The 19,249-nt window shown below is 45.2% G+C and overlaps 3 protein-coding genes across 14 annotated transcripts in view; 2 read left to right on the top strand and 1 right to left on the bottom strand.

The window, feature by feature from the left end:
- DNAAF4 (dynein axonemal assembly factor 4) overlaps window positions 1-8,117 on the top strand; it is an 83,954-nt gene extending 75,837 nt beyond the window's left edge. For 2 of the 4 annotated variants that reach the window (XM_055279221.2, XM_063639421.1), the window contains one exon: window positions 7,017-8,117. In XM_055279221.2, the coding sequence (XP_055135196.1) occupies window positions 7,017-7,115 (99 nt within the window). In that variant the 3' untranslated portion in view covers window positions 7,116-8,117. Of the gene's footprint in view, window positions 1-4,740; window positions 4,791-7,016 lie in introns of those variants that run through there. The other 2 variants (XR_010120805.1, XM_055279219.2) reach the window with 2 other exon arrangements.
- Window positions 6,335-14,316, bottom strand: PIERCE2 (piercer of microtubule wall 2). The gene is made up of 2 exons (XM_055279229.2): window positions 14,023-14,316; window positions 6,335-6,927 (listed from the first exon to the last, which is right to left on the bottom strand). Exons 1-2 carry the CDS (start codon window positions 14,038-14,040, stop codon window positions 6,580-6,582), a joined length of 366 nt encoding a protein of 121 aa, XP_055135204.2. The 5' UTR covers window positions 14,041-14,316; the 3' UTR covers window positions 6,335-6,579.
- A 110-nt stretch (window positions 14,317-14,426) lies between these two features.
- CCPG1 (cell cycle progression 1) overlaps window positions 14,427-19,249 on the top strand; it is a 56,863-nt gene continuing 52,040 nt past the window's right edge. For 6 of the 9 annotated variants that reach the window (XR_010120804.1, XM_055279206.2, XM_063639397.1 and 3 more), the window contains exon 1: window positions 14,427-14,593. The gene's annotated coding sequence lies outside the window, so the exon portion shown is untranslated. The other 3 variants (XM_055279207.2, XM_063639398.1, XM_063639400.1) reach the window with 1 other exon arrangement.

A 19,249-nucleotide genomic window follows, 5' to 3' on the forward strand; every position in this document is an offset into this window, starting at 1 on the left:
AAGTGCTTTCCAACAAATTTCATCCATGTGGGAAATAAGGGCAAAGGATTTTGCACATACCATCTAGGGAAAAAGTAGGTACCTTACTTCATTTTCCACTGCTGCATCAGAATACCACAGACTAGGTAATTTATAAAGGACAGAGATTTATTTGGTCATGGTTCTGGAGGCTGGGAGGTCAAGATTAAGGGACTACATGCATCTGGTGAAGGCCTTCTTGCTATATGATAACATGGCAGAAGGTATCGCATAGTAAGACAGCATGCAAGAAGAGAGGAAAGGAAAAGGGGGCTGAACTCCCCTCTTTTATAACTAACCCAGTCCTGCAATAACTAACTCACTTCTGTATTAACAGCTTTAATTTATTCAAGAGCGTGGTGTCCCCATGACCTAATAGTCTCTTTTATGTGTGTGACAAGAGTCTTGCTTTGTCACCCAGGCTAGAGTGCAGTAGTGTGATCTAGGCTTACTGCAACCTCCACCTCCTGGGTTCAAGTGATTCTCCTGCCTCAGCCTCCCAAGCAGCTGAGATTACAGGCATGTGCCACCATGCCCGGCTAATTTTGGTATTTTTAGTAGAGATGGCTTTTCACCATGTTGGCCAGGCTGGTCTCGAAAATCCCGACCTCAGGTGATTTGCCCGCCTTGGCCTCCCAAAGTGCTGGGATTACAGGTGTGAGACACCGTGCCTGGCCTATTTTTGTATTTTTTAATAGAGACAGCATTTCACCATATTGGCCAGGCTGGTCTCTCGCACTCCTGATCTTAAGTGATCCACCGGCCTTGGCCTCCCAAAGTGCTGAGATTGCAGGTGTGAGCCACTGCGCTGGCGTTACTTTAGCTTTTTTAGTTGATATTAAGGACTAACATTGCTCTCTAGTTATCTTCAGCTATATTTACATCTTATTGCTGTAGGTCAGCAGTTCTCAAAATGTGTTCTAATCAGAATACAAATACTCTGGTCAGCGTGGTGGCTCACACCCATAATCCCAACACTTTGGGAGGTGGTGGGTCATGCCTATAATCCTAGCACTTGGGAGGAAGTGGGAGGATAACTTGATCCCAGGAGTCCAAGACTAACCTAAGCAACATAGTGAGACCCCCATCTCTACAAAAAATAGAAAAAAAGTTAGCCAGGCATGGTGGTGCATGACTGTAGTCCTAGCTACTTGGGAGGCTGAGGTTGGAAAATCGCTTGAGCTGGGGAAGTCAAGGTTGAGGTTGAGGTTACAGTGAGCTGTGCTTGTGTCATTGTGCCCCAGCCTGGGTGACGGAGGGAGACCCTAACTCAAAAAGAATACAAAATATGCTATAGTATATCGTATCTTAAAAAAAAAACAAAAAAAAACAAACCTTTGGCTCTACATCTAGCTATTGCCCCATTTATCTGTTCAGTGTGCAGCAAAACTACTTAAAATTAGTTTTGAGTTCTTCCGTTCTTTCTTTTTTTTTTTTTGAGGCGGAGTCTTGCTCTGTCGCCCAGGCTGGAGTGCAGTGGCGCAATCTCGGCTCACTGCAAGCTCCGCCTCCTGGGTTCACGCCATTCTCCTGCCTCAGCCTCCCGAGTAGCTGGGACTACAGGCGCCCGCCACCACGCCCGGCTAATTTTTTTTTTTTTTTTTTTTTTGTATTTTTAGTAGAGACGGGGTTTCACCGTGTTAGCCAGGATGGTCTCGATCTCCTGACCTCATGATCCGCCCGACTCGGCCTCCCAAAGTGCTGGGATTACAGGCGTGAGCCACCGCGCCCGGCCTGTTCTTCCGTTCTTTCTTATTCCAATAAAGTTTTCCTCTACCACTTCTTGTTGTAGAGAGGAATACTTATTTATTTATTTATTTATTTATTTTTATTTATTTTTGAGACGGAGTTTCGCTCGTCACCCAGGCTGGAGTGCAATGTCGTGATCTTGGCTCACTGCAAACTCTGCCTGCTGGGTTCAAGCGATTCTCCTGCCTCAGCCTCCCGAGTAGCTGGGATTACAGGCTTCCGCCATCACGCCCAGCTAATTTTTGTATTTTTAGTAGAGACGCAGTTTCACCATGTTGGCCAGGATGGTCTCAAACGCCTGACCTCAGGCGATCTGCCCACCTCAGCCTCCCAAAGGGCTGGTGTTACAGGTGTGAGCCTTCGAGCCTGGCCTTGTTGAAATAATTCTGTTTGAAGTCATCCATGACCTCTGCTTTGCCTAATCAAAGGTCAGTTCTCAATTCATATGCTATATCTCCCAAGATGATTTCACACTGCTGGGTCATTCCCTCTCCTTGAAACGAGCTGGGCTTCCAGGCCTCACAGTCTTATTTCCTCTTTCTTCACTAGTCACTCCTTCTTGGTCTCATTTGTTTCTTCTTGTTCTTTGCCTTGACCTCTAAATGGTGGTTTTCCCTAAAGCATAGTCCTCAGGTCTGTTTTCTACCTACACTTTGTAGTCTTGTCTGGTTTAATCATTTTAAATAACATGTTCCAAGTGATTTTTTTTTTTTTTTTTTTTTTTTTGAGACGGAGTCTCGCTCTTTCACCCAGGCTGGAGTGCAGTGGCGCGATCTCGGCTCACTGCAGGCTCCGCCCCCCGGGGTTCACGCCATTCTCCTGCCTCAGCCTCCCGCGTAGCTGGGACTACAGGCGCCCGCCACCTCGCCCGGCTAATTTTTTGTATTTTTAGTAGAGACGGGGTTTCACCGTGTTAGCCAGGATGGTCTCGATCTCCTGACCTTGTGATCCGCCTGCCTCGGCCTCCCAAAGTGCTGGGATTACAGGCGTGAGCCACCGCGCCCGGCCCAACATGTTCCAAGTGATTATCTTCAATTTGGGCTTCTCCCTTGAATTCAACTTGTATATTCAATTGCCTTACATCAGCCTGACTTTCCTCAGATGTTCTCTTAACCTCCTTTAGAGGGTGTGGTCAGACATCTCCTTATCAGAAACCTTCCCTTTCCAACCTACCTAAAGTAACTCCTTGCTGAAGTACTCACTTTCCTCCTAACTCTGTTTTATATTTTTTCCCATAACACTTATCGCTTGGCATGTTCTATACATGTAGCCATATATATTTACATAGTTACCTATGTATGTTATCATATGTTTTTATGTATATATTCATGTGTATTTTTATTTGTAAATATATAAAATATATATATTTATACATGCTTTTTGGTTTTCTCCTGCTGGGATTCATTAGAACCTAAGCTCCATTGGGACTAGCTTCTAGTGCCTAGTATAGTCCTGGGACCTTATTATTATTATTATTATACATTTTTTTGAGACGGAGTTTCCCTCTTGTTGCCCAGGCTGGAGTGCAATGGCATGATATCGGCTCACCGCAACCTCTGCCTCTGGGGGGGTTCAAGAGATTCTCCTGCCTCAGCCTCCCAAGTAGCTGGGATTACAGGCATGCGCCACCATGCCCAACTAATTTTTTTTTGTATTTTTAGTAGAGACGGGGTTTCTCCATGTTGGTCAGGCTGGTCTTGAACTCCTGACCTCAGGTGATCCGCCCGCTTCAGCCTCCCAAAGTACTGGGATTACAGGCGTGAGCCACCATGCCCAGCCAGTCCTGGGACTTCAGTAGGCACTGAATGACTGTGTACATAATGAAATTCCAGATGATATGCTTGATTTTCAGCTACTTATCCTGATAATTTCATTATTATTATTTTTTAGATGAAGTCTCCCTGTGTCACCCAGGTTGGAGTGCAGTGGCATGATCTCAGCTCACTGCAATCTCCACCTCCCAGGTTGAAGAGATTCTTGTGCCTCAGCCTCTGGAGTAGCTGGGATTACAGGCATGCACCATCCTGCCTGCCTAAGCATTTTGTATTTTTAGTAGAGATGTGGTCTCACCATGTTGCCCAGGCTTGTCTTGAACTCCTGGCTTCCTGTAATCCGCCCACCTCGGCCTCTCAAAAGTGCTGGGATTTTAAGTGTGAGCCACTGTGCCCGGCATATCCTGAGAGTTTTTTTTTTTTTTTTTGAGAGAGTCTCACTCTGTTGCCCAGGCTGCAGTGCAGTGGTGTGATCTTGGCTCACTGCAACCTCTGCCTCCTGGGTTCAAGCGATTCTCCTGCCGCAGCCTCCCAAGTAGCTCGGACTATAGGCACACGCCACCACGCCTGGCTAATTTTTTGTATTTTTAGTAGAGACGGGGTTTTGTCATGTTGGCTAGGCTGGTCTCGACCTCCTGACCTCAAGTGATCTGCCTGTCTCGGCCTCCCAAAATGCTGGGATTACAGGTGTGAGCCACCGTGCCCGGCCAATCCTGAGAATTTTAGCAACAACAAAAATGACCAAACGGTGCACCACTGCCATAGGCAGGAATTTTAGGTTAGTATCTAGATTCTACATATAAAAAGGTAAATTCACTTGCCATGAATTGGGCACCTACAGTGAAGGGGGAAATGGTTTGTATGGTTTATACTGCAAGAACAGGCTAATAAACTAAAATGTTATTGCATAATTCACTTGGACATCTTGTGCAGTGCCTCACTATTTGATGTTTTGAGGAAGTGAAAAAAATTAATTTTTCTTCTTGCTTGTGCCTTTACCAAATATCAGTTTTGGGGGTAATTGGAAGAAGTTGATGAGTCTGCAGAGTTTGAGCTGTTTCCTTACATCAAGCAACTTTTATGATTAGAAGATTCAACTTTTATAATCCCCTGATGACTCACAAATTTATTCTTTCTAATTGATGGTAATATCCTGAACTGAAACCAACAGGGGAAAATAACAATGATTTTTTTTTTCCAGAAAGGTACTCAGACCCAATTATCAACATGGTTTAAACAGATGGCAGCTGAAATAAATCTGTGTGTGCAGTAGAATCACAGATTTTAAAGAATTGTATAGCCTGTCACCTACCACTGCTCACACTATGTTGAAGATATATAAAATTAATTGCATTTATAAAAATATACCACATTATCTCACATCTTTGTACTTTTATCCATATAGTTTCTTCTCCCTAGAATAACCTTCTTTTGATTTAGCTTTATCTTCTCCAGGACACTTCTCCTGATCTCTCTGGTCTCAATTTGAGCAATTCTGTCTCTGTCTGAAAGGCCTGTGTATACTGCCTACTTTACATTACAAAAATTATCACATATTAATTTGCTAATCTCATTCTCCCAAAATACTTTTTTTTTTTTTTTTTTGAGACAGAATTTTGCTCTTGTTGCCCAGGTTGGAGTGCAATGGCGTGATCTCGGCTCACTGCAACCTTCACCTCCTGGGTTCAAGTGATTCTCCTGCCTCAGCCTCCCAAAGTAGCTGGGATTACAGGCGCCCGCCGCCATGCCCAGCTACTTTTTTTGTATCTTAGTTGAGATGGGGTTTCACCATTTTGGCCAGGCCGGTCTTGAACTCCTGACCTCAGGTGATCCACCAGCCCCGGCCTCCCAATGTGCTGGGATTACAGGCGTGAGCCACCGCACCCGGCCAATATTGTTAATTAAAACAAAAATAACTGTCTTTTATCTCTGTATCTCTATTTGAATAGTACAGTCTGCCATCAGTCAGGGTTCAAAAAATATTTGCTAAGTGAATCAATAAATTACAAGTTCTCTCTTCCACCAGCCTAGCAGTGGGAACTAACAAAATGTTAAAAGTGGGAAATTGGCTGGGCAGTGTGGCTCACTCCTGTAATCCCAACACTTTGGGAGGCCGAGGCAAGATGACTGCTTGAGGACAGGAGTTTGAGATCAGCCTGGGCAACACAGTGAGACTCCATCTACACATACACACACACACACACACACAAATTAGCTGGGGGCATGGTTGTTGGTGCCTGTAGTCCCAGCTAGTCGAGAGGCTGAGGTGGGGGATGGTTTGAGCCCAGGAGTCCAAGGTTGCACTGAACCATGATCATGCCACTGCATTCCAGCTTGGGTGAGATAAGGTGAAACCCTGTCTCCAAAAATAAAAAATATAAGTGTGTTGGCCAGGCACAGTGTCTCACACCTGTAATCTCAGCACTTTGGGTGGCCGAGGCGGGCGGATCACCAGGTCAGGAGATTGAGACCATCCTAGCTAACAGGGTGAAACCCCGTCTTTACTAAAAATACAAAAAATTAGCTGGGCGTGGTGGCTCATGCCTGTAATCCCAGCTACTCGGGAGGCTGGGGCAGGAAAATTGCTTGAACCTGGGAGGCGGAGGTTGCAGTGAGCAACCACTGCACACTAGCCTGGGCGACAAAGCGAGACTCCATCTCAAAAAAAAAAAAGTGTGAAATTGTTGGTCAGAAGCTTCCTTATATCAATTTTTTTTCTTACAGCTCCTGTGTTCCTTTGTCTTGATAAGTATATTCAATAGATAAGTAAATAAAATATGAAAGGCTTTTGAAGCTTTTGGATTACATGGACTAAAACACTTTCTACCTTCTATTTTGCTATTTTGAACATATTTTCATTTAAAAAGTCTCTGTCATGTAGTTATCAGTTGAAATACTTTAACTTATTTTAAAAATTGATTCAAAACTTTTTATCTTCTTAATTAGGTATTCTACCCTTAGATTTAACACTCATTTTTCCCGAGTATATTTTCTCTTCAATATACAAAGGAATATATTCAATATACAAAGGAATATATTTTCATAGAGTGTGTTGAATATTAGGAAAATCAAGAGTTCTGGTTCTGTCAGGTGCAGTATTTAGAGTGTTATTTTGATAAAATCCAGTTGCTCTGATATGGCTTGAAAATACTTGCTCCTTTGGAGTATAATTGCAGGGGAAAAACTGTGGAATAGGTAGAAATTCACCATAATGACTTGAATTGGTTTTATACATAATCATTTGAGGTTTTGATAGTGAGGTGGCTGTCTGGAGTGTCTTTGGATCCAACATACATGAAAACACAGGATTGCCAGGGTTCACACAAGGAGGCAGTTGTTCAGATTTCATTTCTGTGTCTGAATTTGAAGGTGAAGTACTTTTCTTATCCTAAAAGATAAACACATAAAATCATTCTCTATTATAAAGTTCTGAAAAAAATAAAATTGAATTCAGTCCCACCAACTTCCCATTTTCAGGAATTCTGTTCTCTTGAGGGCATTGAATGTCAGGCCTCTGAGCCCAAGCTAAGCCATCATATCCCCAGTGACCTGCATGTATACATCCAGATGGCCTGAAGCAAGTGAAGAATCACAAAAGAAGTGAAAATGGCCGGTTCCTGCCTTAACTGATGACATTACCTTGTGAAATTCCTTCTCCTGGCTCAGAACCTCCCCCACTGAGCACCTTGTGACCCCTGCCCCTGCCCGCCAGAGAATAACCCCCTTTGACTGTAATTTTCCATTACCTACCCAAATCCTATAAAACAGCCCCACCCCTATCTCCCTTCGCTGACTCTCTTTTCGGACTCAGCCCTCCTGCGCTCGGGTGATGAAAAAGCTTTATTGCTCACACAAAGCCTGTTTGGTGGCCTCTTCCCTTGACATTGAAGACTACCGTTAAAATCACATACACCTGTACACAGAGCAAACTTGTGAAAAATATGCATAAGGTAGCTTTTTAAACATTCTGTACTAGAACTATGAGAATTTATTTAAAAATCTGTAAATCATAGGGAAAAATCTGTATAAGTCATAGTTAGAAGAGGAGGTACAGCTTGATTTTAGAGTGAGAAATGAACAAGATAAACATCCAGGGTTAGCCTGGGTATGTGGGCAGCCATTAAACAAGTAATTACATAGCTAACTGAATAATTACAATTGCGATAACTGCTATGAAGAAAAAAATACAAGATATTAATGAGGACAGAATGAGGGTTCTAATCTAGTGTTGGGGGTTAGGGAAAGCCATTCCACTGAAGTACCATTCAATCTAAGACTGACTATAAGGCAAAGAAGTAAAAGATAGAGGCGGGGACAAAGTATGGCAAAAGTCAAGTAAATTAGGGTGAAAATGTCATGAGATCAGAATAGACAGCTAGGTGTCAGATCTCTTAGGGTTTTGTTGACCGTGTTTAAAATCTGAATCTTTATTGTAAAAGCAATGGAAAGTTATTGAAGGGTTTTAAGGAGAGGTGTGACATGATGTAATAAAATTCTAGTAAAATTACTTTGGCTGTTGTTAGGGCCTGTGTGAATGTGGTGAAGAGCTGCAGTAGTCCACCTGAGTAATGATGACAATATATAGTAGGTGGTGAGGGAAAGGGACAGATCTAGGATAACTTCCAGGTTTCTGGACAAACACTTGGGTGGATGGTGGTGCCATTTACTACAATGTAATATGTAAATTAAATATATATATATGTAATTTTATATATAGATGATACATAATTTTGGCACTGAAAAGCACTGTGCATTGATGATGGCCTGATAAATTAATATAACAATGTTTAGTCCAGGCACAGTGGCTCACACCTGTAATCCCAGCACTTTGGGAGGCCAAGGTGGGCGGATCATAAGGTCAAGAGATTGAGACCATCCTGGACAACATGGTGAAACCCCGTCTCTACTAAAAATACAAGAATTAGCTGGTCGTGGTGGCATGCGCCTGTAGTCCCAGCTACTCGGGAGGCTGAGGCAGGAGAGAATCCCTTGAACCCTGGAGGCGGAGGTTGCAGTGAGCCAAGATCGCACCACTGCACTCCAGCCTGGTGACAGAGCAAAAGACTGTATCTCAAAAAAAACCCCATGTTGCTCAGGCTGGTCTCAAACTCCCGACCTCGGGTGATCTACGTGCCTTGGCCTCCCAAAGTGATGGGATTACAGGCGTGAGCCACCACGCCCGGCCCTTAAAAACATTCCTAAAGGGCAGCTTTTAATTAACTGTTTTGGTGTGGGGAAGGGAGAAAGTTTTTCTCTGTCACTTAGGCTAGAGTGCAGTAGTGATCATAGTTCACAGCAGCCTCAAACTCCTGGATTCCAGTGACCCTCCCAAGTAGCTAGGACTACAGGCACACCACCATACCCAGCTAATTTTTATAATTATTTGTAGGGATGAGGTCTTGCTATGTTGCCCAGGCTGGTCTTGAACTCCTGGTCTCAAACTCCCGACCTCGGGTGATCTACGTGCCTTGGCTTCCCATAGCACTGGGATTACAGGCATGAGCTACCATGTTACTCCCCAGCTTTTAACTTAAAAGTACTATAAAACCATATTCAGTCTACTCTTCATCAACTTTTTTTTTTTTTTTGAGACAGAGATCTCACTTTGTTGCCCAGGCTGGAGTGCACTGGCTGTTCACAAAGGGGATAATAGTGCACTGCAACCTGGAACTCCTGGGCTGAAGTTATCCTCAGGCCTTGGCTTCTCAAGGTGGGACTTCAGGCACATGCCACCAGTGTCCAGCTTTCAGTCAATTATTAATGTTCTACCCGAATAGTGTCCCTACTAAAGTTTTTTTTTTTTTTTTTTGAGACAGAGTCTCGCTGTCGCCCAGGCTGGAGTGCAGTGGCGCGATCTCGGCTCAATGCAGGCTCCGCCCCCCGGGGTTCACGCCATTCTCCTGCCTCAGCCTCCCGAGTAGCTGGGACTACAGGCCCCCGCCACCTTGCCCAGCTAATTTTTTGTATTTTTAGTAGAGACGGGGTTTCACTGTGTTAGCCAGGATGGTCTCAATCTCCTGACCTCGTGATCCTCCCACCTCGGCCTCCCAAAGCGCTGGGATTACAGGCGTGAGCCACCACGCCCGGCCGCCCTACTAAAGTTTTTGAAAGTATTTTTCCATGAATAAGGGGACTGAAAATATGAATCAAATGTAAAGCAATTTAAACTTGGACAAGTCACTTAGATTCTCTGTGCCTAAAATCTGTTTGTAAAATGTGGAGCCTGGATTATTTGACCTCTCAGATCTCTTCTACCAACTCTACAGAATTTATTAACTTTATAAGCTTGAGGCAGAATCATAGTGTAGTATAGTGTGTTTTCATGTTTTGCTTTAGTGATAATCATAAGCGAAAGAGGGCTGGACGTGATGTGTTGGAAGAGTAGCACAAGGCAGCAACTATGACCTAGGTTCTCACACTTTATCATTTCACCTTTATTTGTATATTATCTGTAAAACTGGTAAATAAAAATCTGCCATAGTTTCTATGGTTGTGGAGATTAAATGAAAGAAAATTTGATGTAAATGGTGAATCCCTATATGAATGGGATCAATTTTTTTTTTTTGTGGAGACAGAGTCTCACTCTGTTGCCCAGTCTGGAGTTGCAATGGTGTGATCTTGGCTCACTGCAACCTCTGCCTCCCGGGTTCAAGCAATTCTCCTGCCTTAGCCTCCCAAGTCGCTGGGCTTAAAGGCGCGCGCCACCACGCTTGGCTAAATTTTTTTTTTTTTTTTTGTGAGAAGGAGTTTTGCTCTTGTTGCCCAGGCTGGAGTGCAATGGTGTGATCTCAGCTCACCGCAACCTCCGCCTTCTGGGTTCAAGCCATTCTCCTGCCTCAGCCTCCCGAGTAGCTGGGATTACAGGCATGCACCACCATGCCTGGCTAATTTTGTATTTTTAGTAGAGATGGGGTTTCTCCATGTTAGTCAGGTTGGTCTCGAACTCCCAACCTCAGATGATCCACCCGCCTCGGCCTCCCAAAGTGCTGGAATTACAAGCGTGAGCCACTGTGCCCAGCCTAATTTTTGTATTTTTAGTAGGGATGGGGTTTCGCCATGATGGCCAGGCTGGTCTCGGACTCCTGACCTCAAGTGATCCACCTGCCTTGGCTTCCCAAAGTGTTGGGATTACAGGTGTGAGCCACTGCACGTGGCCAAATTGAATCAATTTTTATCACTATTTTATTTTATTTATTTTATTTTATTTTTTGAGATGGAGTTTTGCTCTGTCGCCTAAGCTGGAGTGCAGTGGCGCAGTCGCAGCTCATTGTAACCTCTGCGTCCCGGGTTCAAGTGATTCCCCTGCCTCAGCCTCCAGAGTAGCTGGGACTACAGGTGCCTGCCAACACACCTGGCTAATTTTTGTGTTTTTAGTAGAAATGGGGTTTCACCATGTTGGCCAGGCTGTTCTCGAACTCCTGACCTCAGATGATCCGCCTGCCTTGGCTTTCCAAGGTGCTGGGACTACAGTCATGAGCCACCGTGCCTCACCAAATTTTATTTTATTTTTTTTCAGGTTTACCTCAATGTATGATCTTCCAGAATCAGTTCTGAAACGTACAGGTTAATAACCTTGTATTAGCATAATATGGTTTGCTAATATTCACTTAATACTCAAGTTTGTAGTTGGCAAAGCTGGAAATAGAACTCAGGTTCACTGAATGTCATCAATGTTATTCTCATCAGATCTTGCTATTTATTCTTTTTGATACTGCTTATTAATTTGTTTTAAATATTAACAACACAGATACTGGATAATAGTAAATCAAAAGAATTTTAAAATTTTGATGGTATCTCAACTGATCAGCTTTTCTCAAAGTTTCTAGGTTTCCTCAGCACAGGGGAAAGCTTTACAGGTGGAAGGTGGAGGCCCTGTGACTTGTGCAGAAAAGTACCACTGTAATTGACTTTTATGGGCACCTAAGCAGGTTGCCCAGGGCAACTTGTTGATTTTGTTGTTGTTGTTAATACTATCTCCAGTCATTGAGAACTCTTTTTTTTTTTTTTTTTTTTGAGATGGAGTTTCGCTCTTGTTGCCTAGGCTGGAGTGCAATGGCGTGATCTTGGCTCACTGCAACCTCCGCCCCCCGGGTTCAAGCGATTCTCTTGCCTCAGCCTCCCGAGTAGCTGGGATTATAGGCATGTATCACCACGCCCGGCTAATTTTGTATTTTTAGTAGAGACGGTGTTTCTTCATGTTGGTCAGGCTGGTCTCGAACTCTCGACCTCAGGTGATTCGCCTGCCTCGGCCTCCCAAAGTACTGGGCCTTAAATGCTGGGATTATAGGCGTGAGCCACCGCGCCCAGCTGAGAACTCTTCTTGTTATCAAATGACCCTCCTTACTACTGGTTCTAGAATTTCGATCAGCTTTGGCTCAAAACATAATGCAGAAAACGAAATCTAGTAAAAACAGAAGACAAATTAGCTGATAAACTTTGTTGGCATAATTAGCACCACAAAATCTGGAAAAGTTAAATCTTAAATTAAAAATTTTTTAGATTTGCAGGATAATTCACAAATGTTTATAGATTCAGAAACAAAAGGCCCATTGCTTTATACTTTACATCATAGACAACCACTGCAGTTTTCTTATATGGGTTTCACCTTCTTCAAACCTGATATTCTTTTTTTTTTTTTTTTGAGACGGAGTCTCGCTCTGTCGCCCAGGCTGGAGTGCAGTGGCGCAATCTCGGCTCACTGCAAGCTCCGCCTCCCGGGTTCACGCCATTCTCCTGCCTCAGCCTCTCCGAGTAGCTGGGACTACAGGCGCCCGCCACCACGCCCGGCTAATTTTTTGTATCTTTAGTAGAGACGGGGTTTCACCGTGGTCTCGATCTCCTGACCTCGTGATCCGCCCGCTTCGGCCTCCCAAAGTGCTGGGATTACAAGCGTGAGCCACCGCGCCCGGCCCAAACCTGATATTCTTAAAATGTGCAGTTCAAACTGACTACAGTTAAGAAGGAAACAAACAGCCAATATAAAGAATAATAAAAGGATGAGTTCAAATTATCTGCCACGCCGGGCGCGGTGGCTCACGCTTGTAATCCCAGCACTTTGGGAGGCCGAGGCGGGCGGATCACGAGGTCAGGAGATCGAGACCACGGTGAAACCCCGTCTCTACTAAAAATACAAAAAATTAGCCGGGCGTGGTGGCGGGCGCCTGTAGTCCCAGCTACTCGGAGAGGCTGAGGCAGGAGAATGGCGTGAACCCGGGAGGCGGAGCTTGCAGTGAGCCGAGATTGCGCCACTGCACTCCAGCCTGGGCGACAGAGCAAGACTCCATCTCAAAAAAAAAAAAAAAAAAAAAAAAAAAAATTATCTGCCACGTCATCAACTTTTATTAAATGATAAAAAGGTTAATTAAAATTGTAAATGATTTTTCAGAAGAAATTACATCTTAAAATTGGCCTGTGAAAGTGGCTTGAAAGGTATAAAAATCTACCAGTAGCTGGTATTAGCTTTCTTAGTAATTTAATTTTCAGTTAAAGTTAGAGAAAGCCAGACCACTTTGACTTTTCGAAGTCCTTCGGTATAGTTACATATACACTTAAAAAGATAAATGAAAATAAGCCATTGATTAATAATGCCCATTGCAGAAGCTGTAATTGTAAAATTAAGATTTTTTGATGTCACTGTTGATGTTGAATATAGTTAATAGAAAAGCAAAAATAAAAAAGGTCTAATTTTGAGGCACTCTTGTCTCTGCTCAGGCCCACCGTCTTCCTTCCTGATGTTTACGTTTATTATTAATTTTTTTCATTTATTTATTTACTTTTACCACGATTAGGGGACAGAGAATGAAACCTAAACTTTTTATTGCTTCTGTAAAGAGTGAATCTAAATGTAAGATTTTTTTTTTTTTTGAGACGGAATTTTGCTCGTTGCCCAGGCTGCAGTTCAGTGGCGCAATTTCGGCTCACTGCAACCTCTGCCTCCCAGGTTCAAGCAATTCTGCTGCCTCGGCCTCTCAAGTAGCTGGGATTACAGGCACGCGCCACCTCTCCCGGCTAATTTTTTGTATTTAGTAGAGACGGAGTTTCACCATGTAGGTCAGGCTGGTCTGGAACTCCTGACCCCAGGTGATCCACCCGCCTCGGCCTCCCAAATTGCTGGGATTACAGGCGTGAGCCCCGACGCCCGGCCACCAAATCCTTTTTCAAAACAACTCCCTTCTTTGACAAAGTACAATTTAAATAAGTATACAATTAACAAAGTACGTTTTTCTTGTCCAAAACCAGCACTGAACAGTTTGCAACAGTAGTAGGCTATGAGTGCATACAATCCCGATGGTCTTTACACCTTCAGAGGCTATTCGGACTTAAGGAAACGCGCATTTACAAGTGTAAATGTAAAAGCTCAGTAGTTGCCTTGTAAAGTGCTTTTCGGAGTTGTGGGGTTGGGGGTGGTGGGAGTAGGTGGTGCCTCAAATTATACCAGCGAATACCAGCATTCCCAAACATCTAGCCCTCTGCCTAAACTCACTGGGTCGCGGTCTGTCATTTTCGCTATCTTCTTTGTAAATTTTTTTGGCAAAGTCAGTTTTCACGCAGCAGATGGCAAGAAAGCCGGTGAACGCCTAGGGACGTGGCCTTTTAACCGCACCCAATTAAAGCAGCAAATAGAAGATGAATAGCTGGGTGGATCAGTATGTGTAAACCTATCCGTTTAATCTCGGGAGCTGTTTTCCCGGGTGAAACCACGAATTCTTTCTGGAGGTTGGAACTCGTATCCATAGCAACTGGAAGTGGTCGCCGGCTCCCGGATGTTGTGGGGATCTGCGGCCGCCTGGCCCAGCTTCCCGCAGCCGCCCGGCGGCGGCCTGCGCTCCTTTTCGGGAGTGGTAGTTCTTCTCTTCACCGCTGCCGGGCAGGAGGCGCAAGCGGGACTACGCGTCCCGGCATGCACTGCGGCACCCAGCCGGGCACCGCCTGCCGGCTGCCGACGCCTGGGAGCAGGTTGTTGTTTTTATAAGAGGCGTCACTGGCGCCCAAGCTGTGACCGCCGCCACTGGGGCAGCCAGCACAATCGGGCGGAGGTGGCGCTGCCCCTTCAGGTACTGTACTAGGCGGGCTTAGACCCCGGGAGGGGGTTTGTGCCGACTGTCTGAGTCCCTGGCCGACACGCTCGGCTCCGTAGAGGAGCAGTGGCGGGGTCCGCCTCCTAGGCTGGGGCTGCTCGGGCGGGGACTTGACGCCTGGTGTCGGCGGCCGCACGGGCGACCTCCTCGGGCCGTGCGCGAGTCCACAGCCCCGGAGGCCCGAGCCGACCCTGGGGCGTCCGGTCCGGTGGTCTTGCAGCCTCCAAACCCCGAGTGCTATACCGAACTGCGCGCCAAGGGTGGGAGAGCTGACGGCCTGGGGCACCCTTCTTCCTTCACTGGGCAGGTTTTGAGGTGCTTGTCGGTCTGGACTGATGAAAATCCATATGGTAAGATGTTATGTGCGTCACCCTGCCGGGTTTAATGCCAGCCTGTCTTTTGATGACGTTTGAGCCCCCGTGATGTCAGGAATAGAAAAATTAAATATTAAATAATGCCCGCAGACTTCCTCTCGCACGCCAGCCTGATGATGATCAAATACTTCTCCATATCCTTCTCCAGTTCCACTGGCCTCCTTTAGCTTTGGTCTCCCTAATCGATTTGTCCTCCTTAGCAGCTGTCCCATGCAGTGCCTTGTACGCGTTGTTTATGTTTAGCACTATTGGGAGCGCCAAGTAAGGTATTTTGTTGAGTGGTGAAATTTGCACTGTTCTGCTCTACTTTTATTGAAAAACACAGTGGGGCATTCTTGTAGCTAGAATAGCTAACTATAGTACTATGAATTTTAGATTTGTCTCCTCCAATCTACAGGATAGTGCTTGAAATATCGCTATTAACGCATCGTATCTTTTAAGATTAGAATCATATTGGGTCCCACACGTCTCAGGGGATATTTATCACACACATCCAGTGTGAATGGTTTACTATTCTTTTCTGAGTTCAGGTCATATAGCAGAAGATGGAGATGGTGAGGGTATTATTTTAATTCATATATATTTTTTCTTTTGAGAGGGGATTTCGCTCTTGTTGCCCAGGCTGGAGTGCAGTGGCGCGATCTCGGCTCACTGCAACCTCTGCCTTCCAGTTTCAAGCGATTCTCCTGCCTCAGCCTCCCGAGTATCTGGGATTACAGGCGCCTGCCACCACGCCCAGCTAAATTTTGTATTTTTAGTAGATACGGGGGTCTCACCATGTCGGCCAGGCTGGTCTCGAACTCCTGACCTCGTGATCCGCCCACTTCGGCCTCCCAGAGTGCTGGGATTACAGGCGTGACCCACTGCGCCGGGCCTTAATTCATAATTTTTAACCTTTTACGCTAAGGACGGAATTTCAATCAAAAAAGCTATTAAAAATCAGCCCAAATACAATTTAAAGGTGTGGGAAATACTCCTTCTTAGATGAAAGCAGTTTAGAAAATAGTGTAATTGCAATTTTGTAAACCGTGGAACAAAAAGTGAACATACTTCTTTTAGAAATGAGTTAAAGGGCCCAGAGTGGTGGCTCAGGCTTGTAATCCCAGCACTTTGGGAGGCCCATGCAGGTGGATCACCTGAGGTCAGGAGTTAGAGACCAGCCGGGCCAACATGGTGAAACCCCGTCTCTACTAAAAATACAAAAATTAGCTGGGCGTGGTGGCATGGGCCTGTAATCCCAGCTACTTGGGAGGCTGAGGCAGGAGAATTACTTGAACCTGGGAGGCAGAGGTTGCAGTGAGCCAAGATCTGGCCACTGCACTCCAACCTGGGTGACAGAGTGAGACTATCTCAAAAAAAAAAAAAAAAAAAAAGAAGAAAGAAGAAATAAAGGATATTCACAGTTATAAAAGTGTAGATAGTGAAACTAGAAATGATTTTTCTTGTACTTTCCTGTATTTTTCAAGTTTTCTCTAGAAAAAACATTTAAAAAAGGATGCAAGTGTTAACAGCACTTTGAGAGTTTGTATATCATTTTTTTCACTTTCTAGTGGAAAGCCCCACCCTTATGCAAAAATGGCAGCAATTCCATTTATGGACTCTATGAACATCACTTTAAAAAGAAAATAAGGGCCTAGTGCAGTGGCTCATGCCTGTAATCCCAGGACTTTGGGAAGCCAAGGCAGGCGGATCACGTGAGGTCAGGACTTCAAGACCAGCCTGGCCAACATGGCAAAACCCTGTCTCTACTGAAAATACAAAAATTAGCTGGGCATGGTGGCGGATGCCTGTAATCTCAGCTATTCAGGAGGCTGAGGCAAGAGAATCGCTTGAACCCGGGAGATGGAAGTTGGAGTGAGCCGAGATCATGCCGCTGCACTCTAGCCTGGGTGACAGAGTGAGACTGTCTCAAACACACCAAAGAAGCAACAACAGTAAAAAACACAGGCAAAGTCCCTGTTGCTGCATCTGTAGACTGTATGAATTTAAGTGTAAATTATTTGGAGAGTAGGGACAATAAATGAATTAGTTGGACTCTAAGAAAATAACGATCTGATAATTCGTAGCATTTGTAGATCTCATTTTATTTTTTGGAGACGATGTCTTGCTCTGTCACCTAATCTGCAGTGCAGTGGCCTAGATACGACTTACTGCGGCCTCCTGGGCTCAAGTGATCCCAACCCAGCCTCCCACATAGCTGGGGCCACAGGCACATGTCACCAGGTCTAGGCCTGGCTAATATTTTTTTTAAGACAGAGTCTTGCTGTATTGTATGGTAGCTCAGTCTCGGCTCACTGCAACCTCTGCTTCCTAGTAGCTGGGATTACAGTGCGATTCAAGCTGAGTTCAAGCGTGATTCTTGTGCCTCAGCCTCCCAGTAGCTGTCACATGTCACAGACATGTGACACCATGCCCCACTAAATTTTTTTTTGAGACGGAGTTTCGCTGTTGTTGCCTAGGCTGGAGTGCTATGGCAAGATCTCAGCTCACCGCAACCTCCGCCTCCTGGGTTCAAGCGATTCTCCTGCCTCAGCCTCCCGAGTAGCTGGGATTACAGGCATGCGCCACCACGCCCGGCTAATTTTGTATTTTTTAGTAGAGACAGAGTTTTTTCCATGTTGGTCAGGCTAGTCTCAAACTCCCGACCTCAGGTGGTCCGCCTGCCTCAGCCTCCTAAAGTGCTGGGATTACAGGCGTGACCCACTGCCCCTGACCTAATTTTTGTATTTTTAGTAGAGACTGGGTTTTGCCATGTTGGCCGGGCTGGTTGTGAACTGGCCTCAAGTGATGTGTCTGCCTTGGCCTCCCAAAGTGCTGGGATTACAGGCGAGTAGCTGGGATTACAGGCACACCATGCCCGACTAATTTTTGTATTTTTAATAGAGATGGGGTTTCACCATAATGGCCAGGATGGTCTCGATCTCCTGAACGCGTGATCCGCTTGCCTGGGCCTCCCAAAGTGCTGGCATTACAGGCGTGAGCCACCGCGCCTGGCCCTAATTTTAAACTTTTATGTAGCCGGGCGCGGTGGCTCACGCTTGTAATCCCAGCACTTTGGGAGGCCGAGGCAGGCGGATCACGAGGTCAGGAGATCGAGACCATGGTGAAACCCCGTCTCTACTAAAAATACAAAAAATTAGCCGGGCGTGGTGGCGGGCGCCTGTAGTCCCAGCTACTCGGGAGGCTGAGGCAGGAGAATGGCGTGAACCTGGGAGGCAGAGCTTGCAGTGAGCCGAGATCGCGCCACTGCACTCCAGCCTGGGCGACAGAGCGAGACTCCGTCTCAAAAAAATAAAATAAAATAAAATTTTATGTAGAGGCAGGGTCTTGCTATGTTGCCCAGGCTGGTCTCTTTGAACTCCTGGGTTCAAGCGATTTTCCTGCCTTAGCCTCCCAGGGTGCTGGATATAGGCATGAGAGCTCCATGTCTGGCCTGTACATCCCATCTTTTGATCTGGTTTCTTTTCACCTTGTACAGTTAAATCAGAGGTGAAAGTGCTTAGCTTTTCTTCACTTAAGCCTGGAAAATCTTAAACTTGTTAACATTGAATCACGTTGAGTACCATGTTTTATATGTCTGATATTTTGGCTTATATCTATTTGTTTTTATTTTTTGTTATGGTTATGTTGGATATGGACTGGTAAGTAGTGTAAAATCATTGGCCCACATTTTGCTGTCTGTTGTAAAGGGCTACATTGTTCTTCCTTAGTAATATACAGTACCTTTTTTTTTTTTTTTTTGCTACTATCGGCTCTTAAAAATTAAGGGGGTTTACCTTAACACCAAGTGTCCATTAACACTTGATAAAATATCTATTCTAAAGAGTTTTACAAAAAACACTTGTAACACGTTGTTTTTCAGGTTATGGTGTTCTTTTTTTTTTTTTTTGAGACGGAGTCTCGCTCTTTCACCCAGGCTGGAGTGCAGTGGCGCGATCTCGGCTCACTGCAGGCTCCGCCCCCTGGGGTTCCGCCATTCTCCTGCCTCAGCCTCCCGCGTAGCTGGGACTACAGGCGCCTGCCACTTCGCCCGGCTAATTTTTTGTATTTTTAGTAGAGACGGGGTTTCACCGTGTTAGCCAGGATGGTCTCGATCTCCTGACCTCGTGATCCGCCCGCCTCGGCCTCCCAAAGTGCTGGGATTAAAGGCGTGAGCCACCGCGCCCGACCATACTTCGTTTTCTTAAGTTGCCTTCTTTGGAGCTTGCCTACTCCAAATGTCCATTTCTTTTCAATATTTTTTACCTTATAATTTTGT

The sequence above is a fragment of the Symphalangus syndactylus genome, chromosome 5 (assembly GCF_028878055.3).
Source record: "Symphalangus syndactylus isolate Jambi chromosome 5, NHGRI_mSymSyn1-v2.1_pri, whole genome shotgun sequence".
In the NCBI taxonomy this organism is placed as follows: domain Eukaryota; kingdom Metazoa; phylum Chordata; class Mammalia; order Primates; family Hylobatidae; genus Symphalangus; species Symphalangus syndactylus.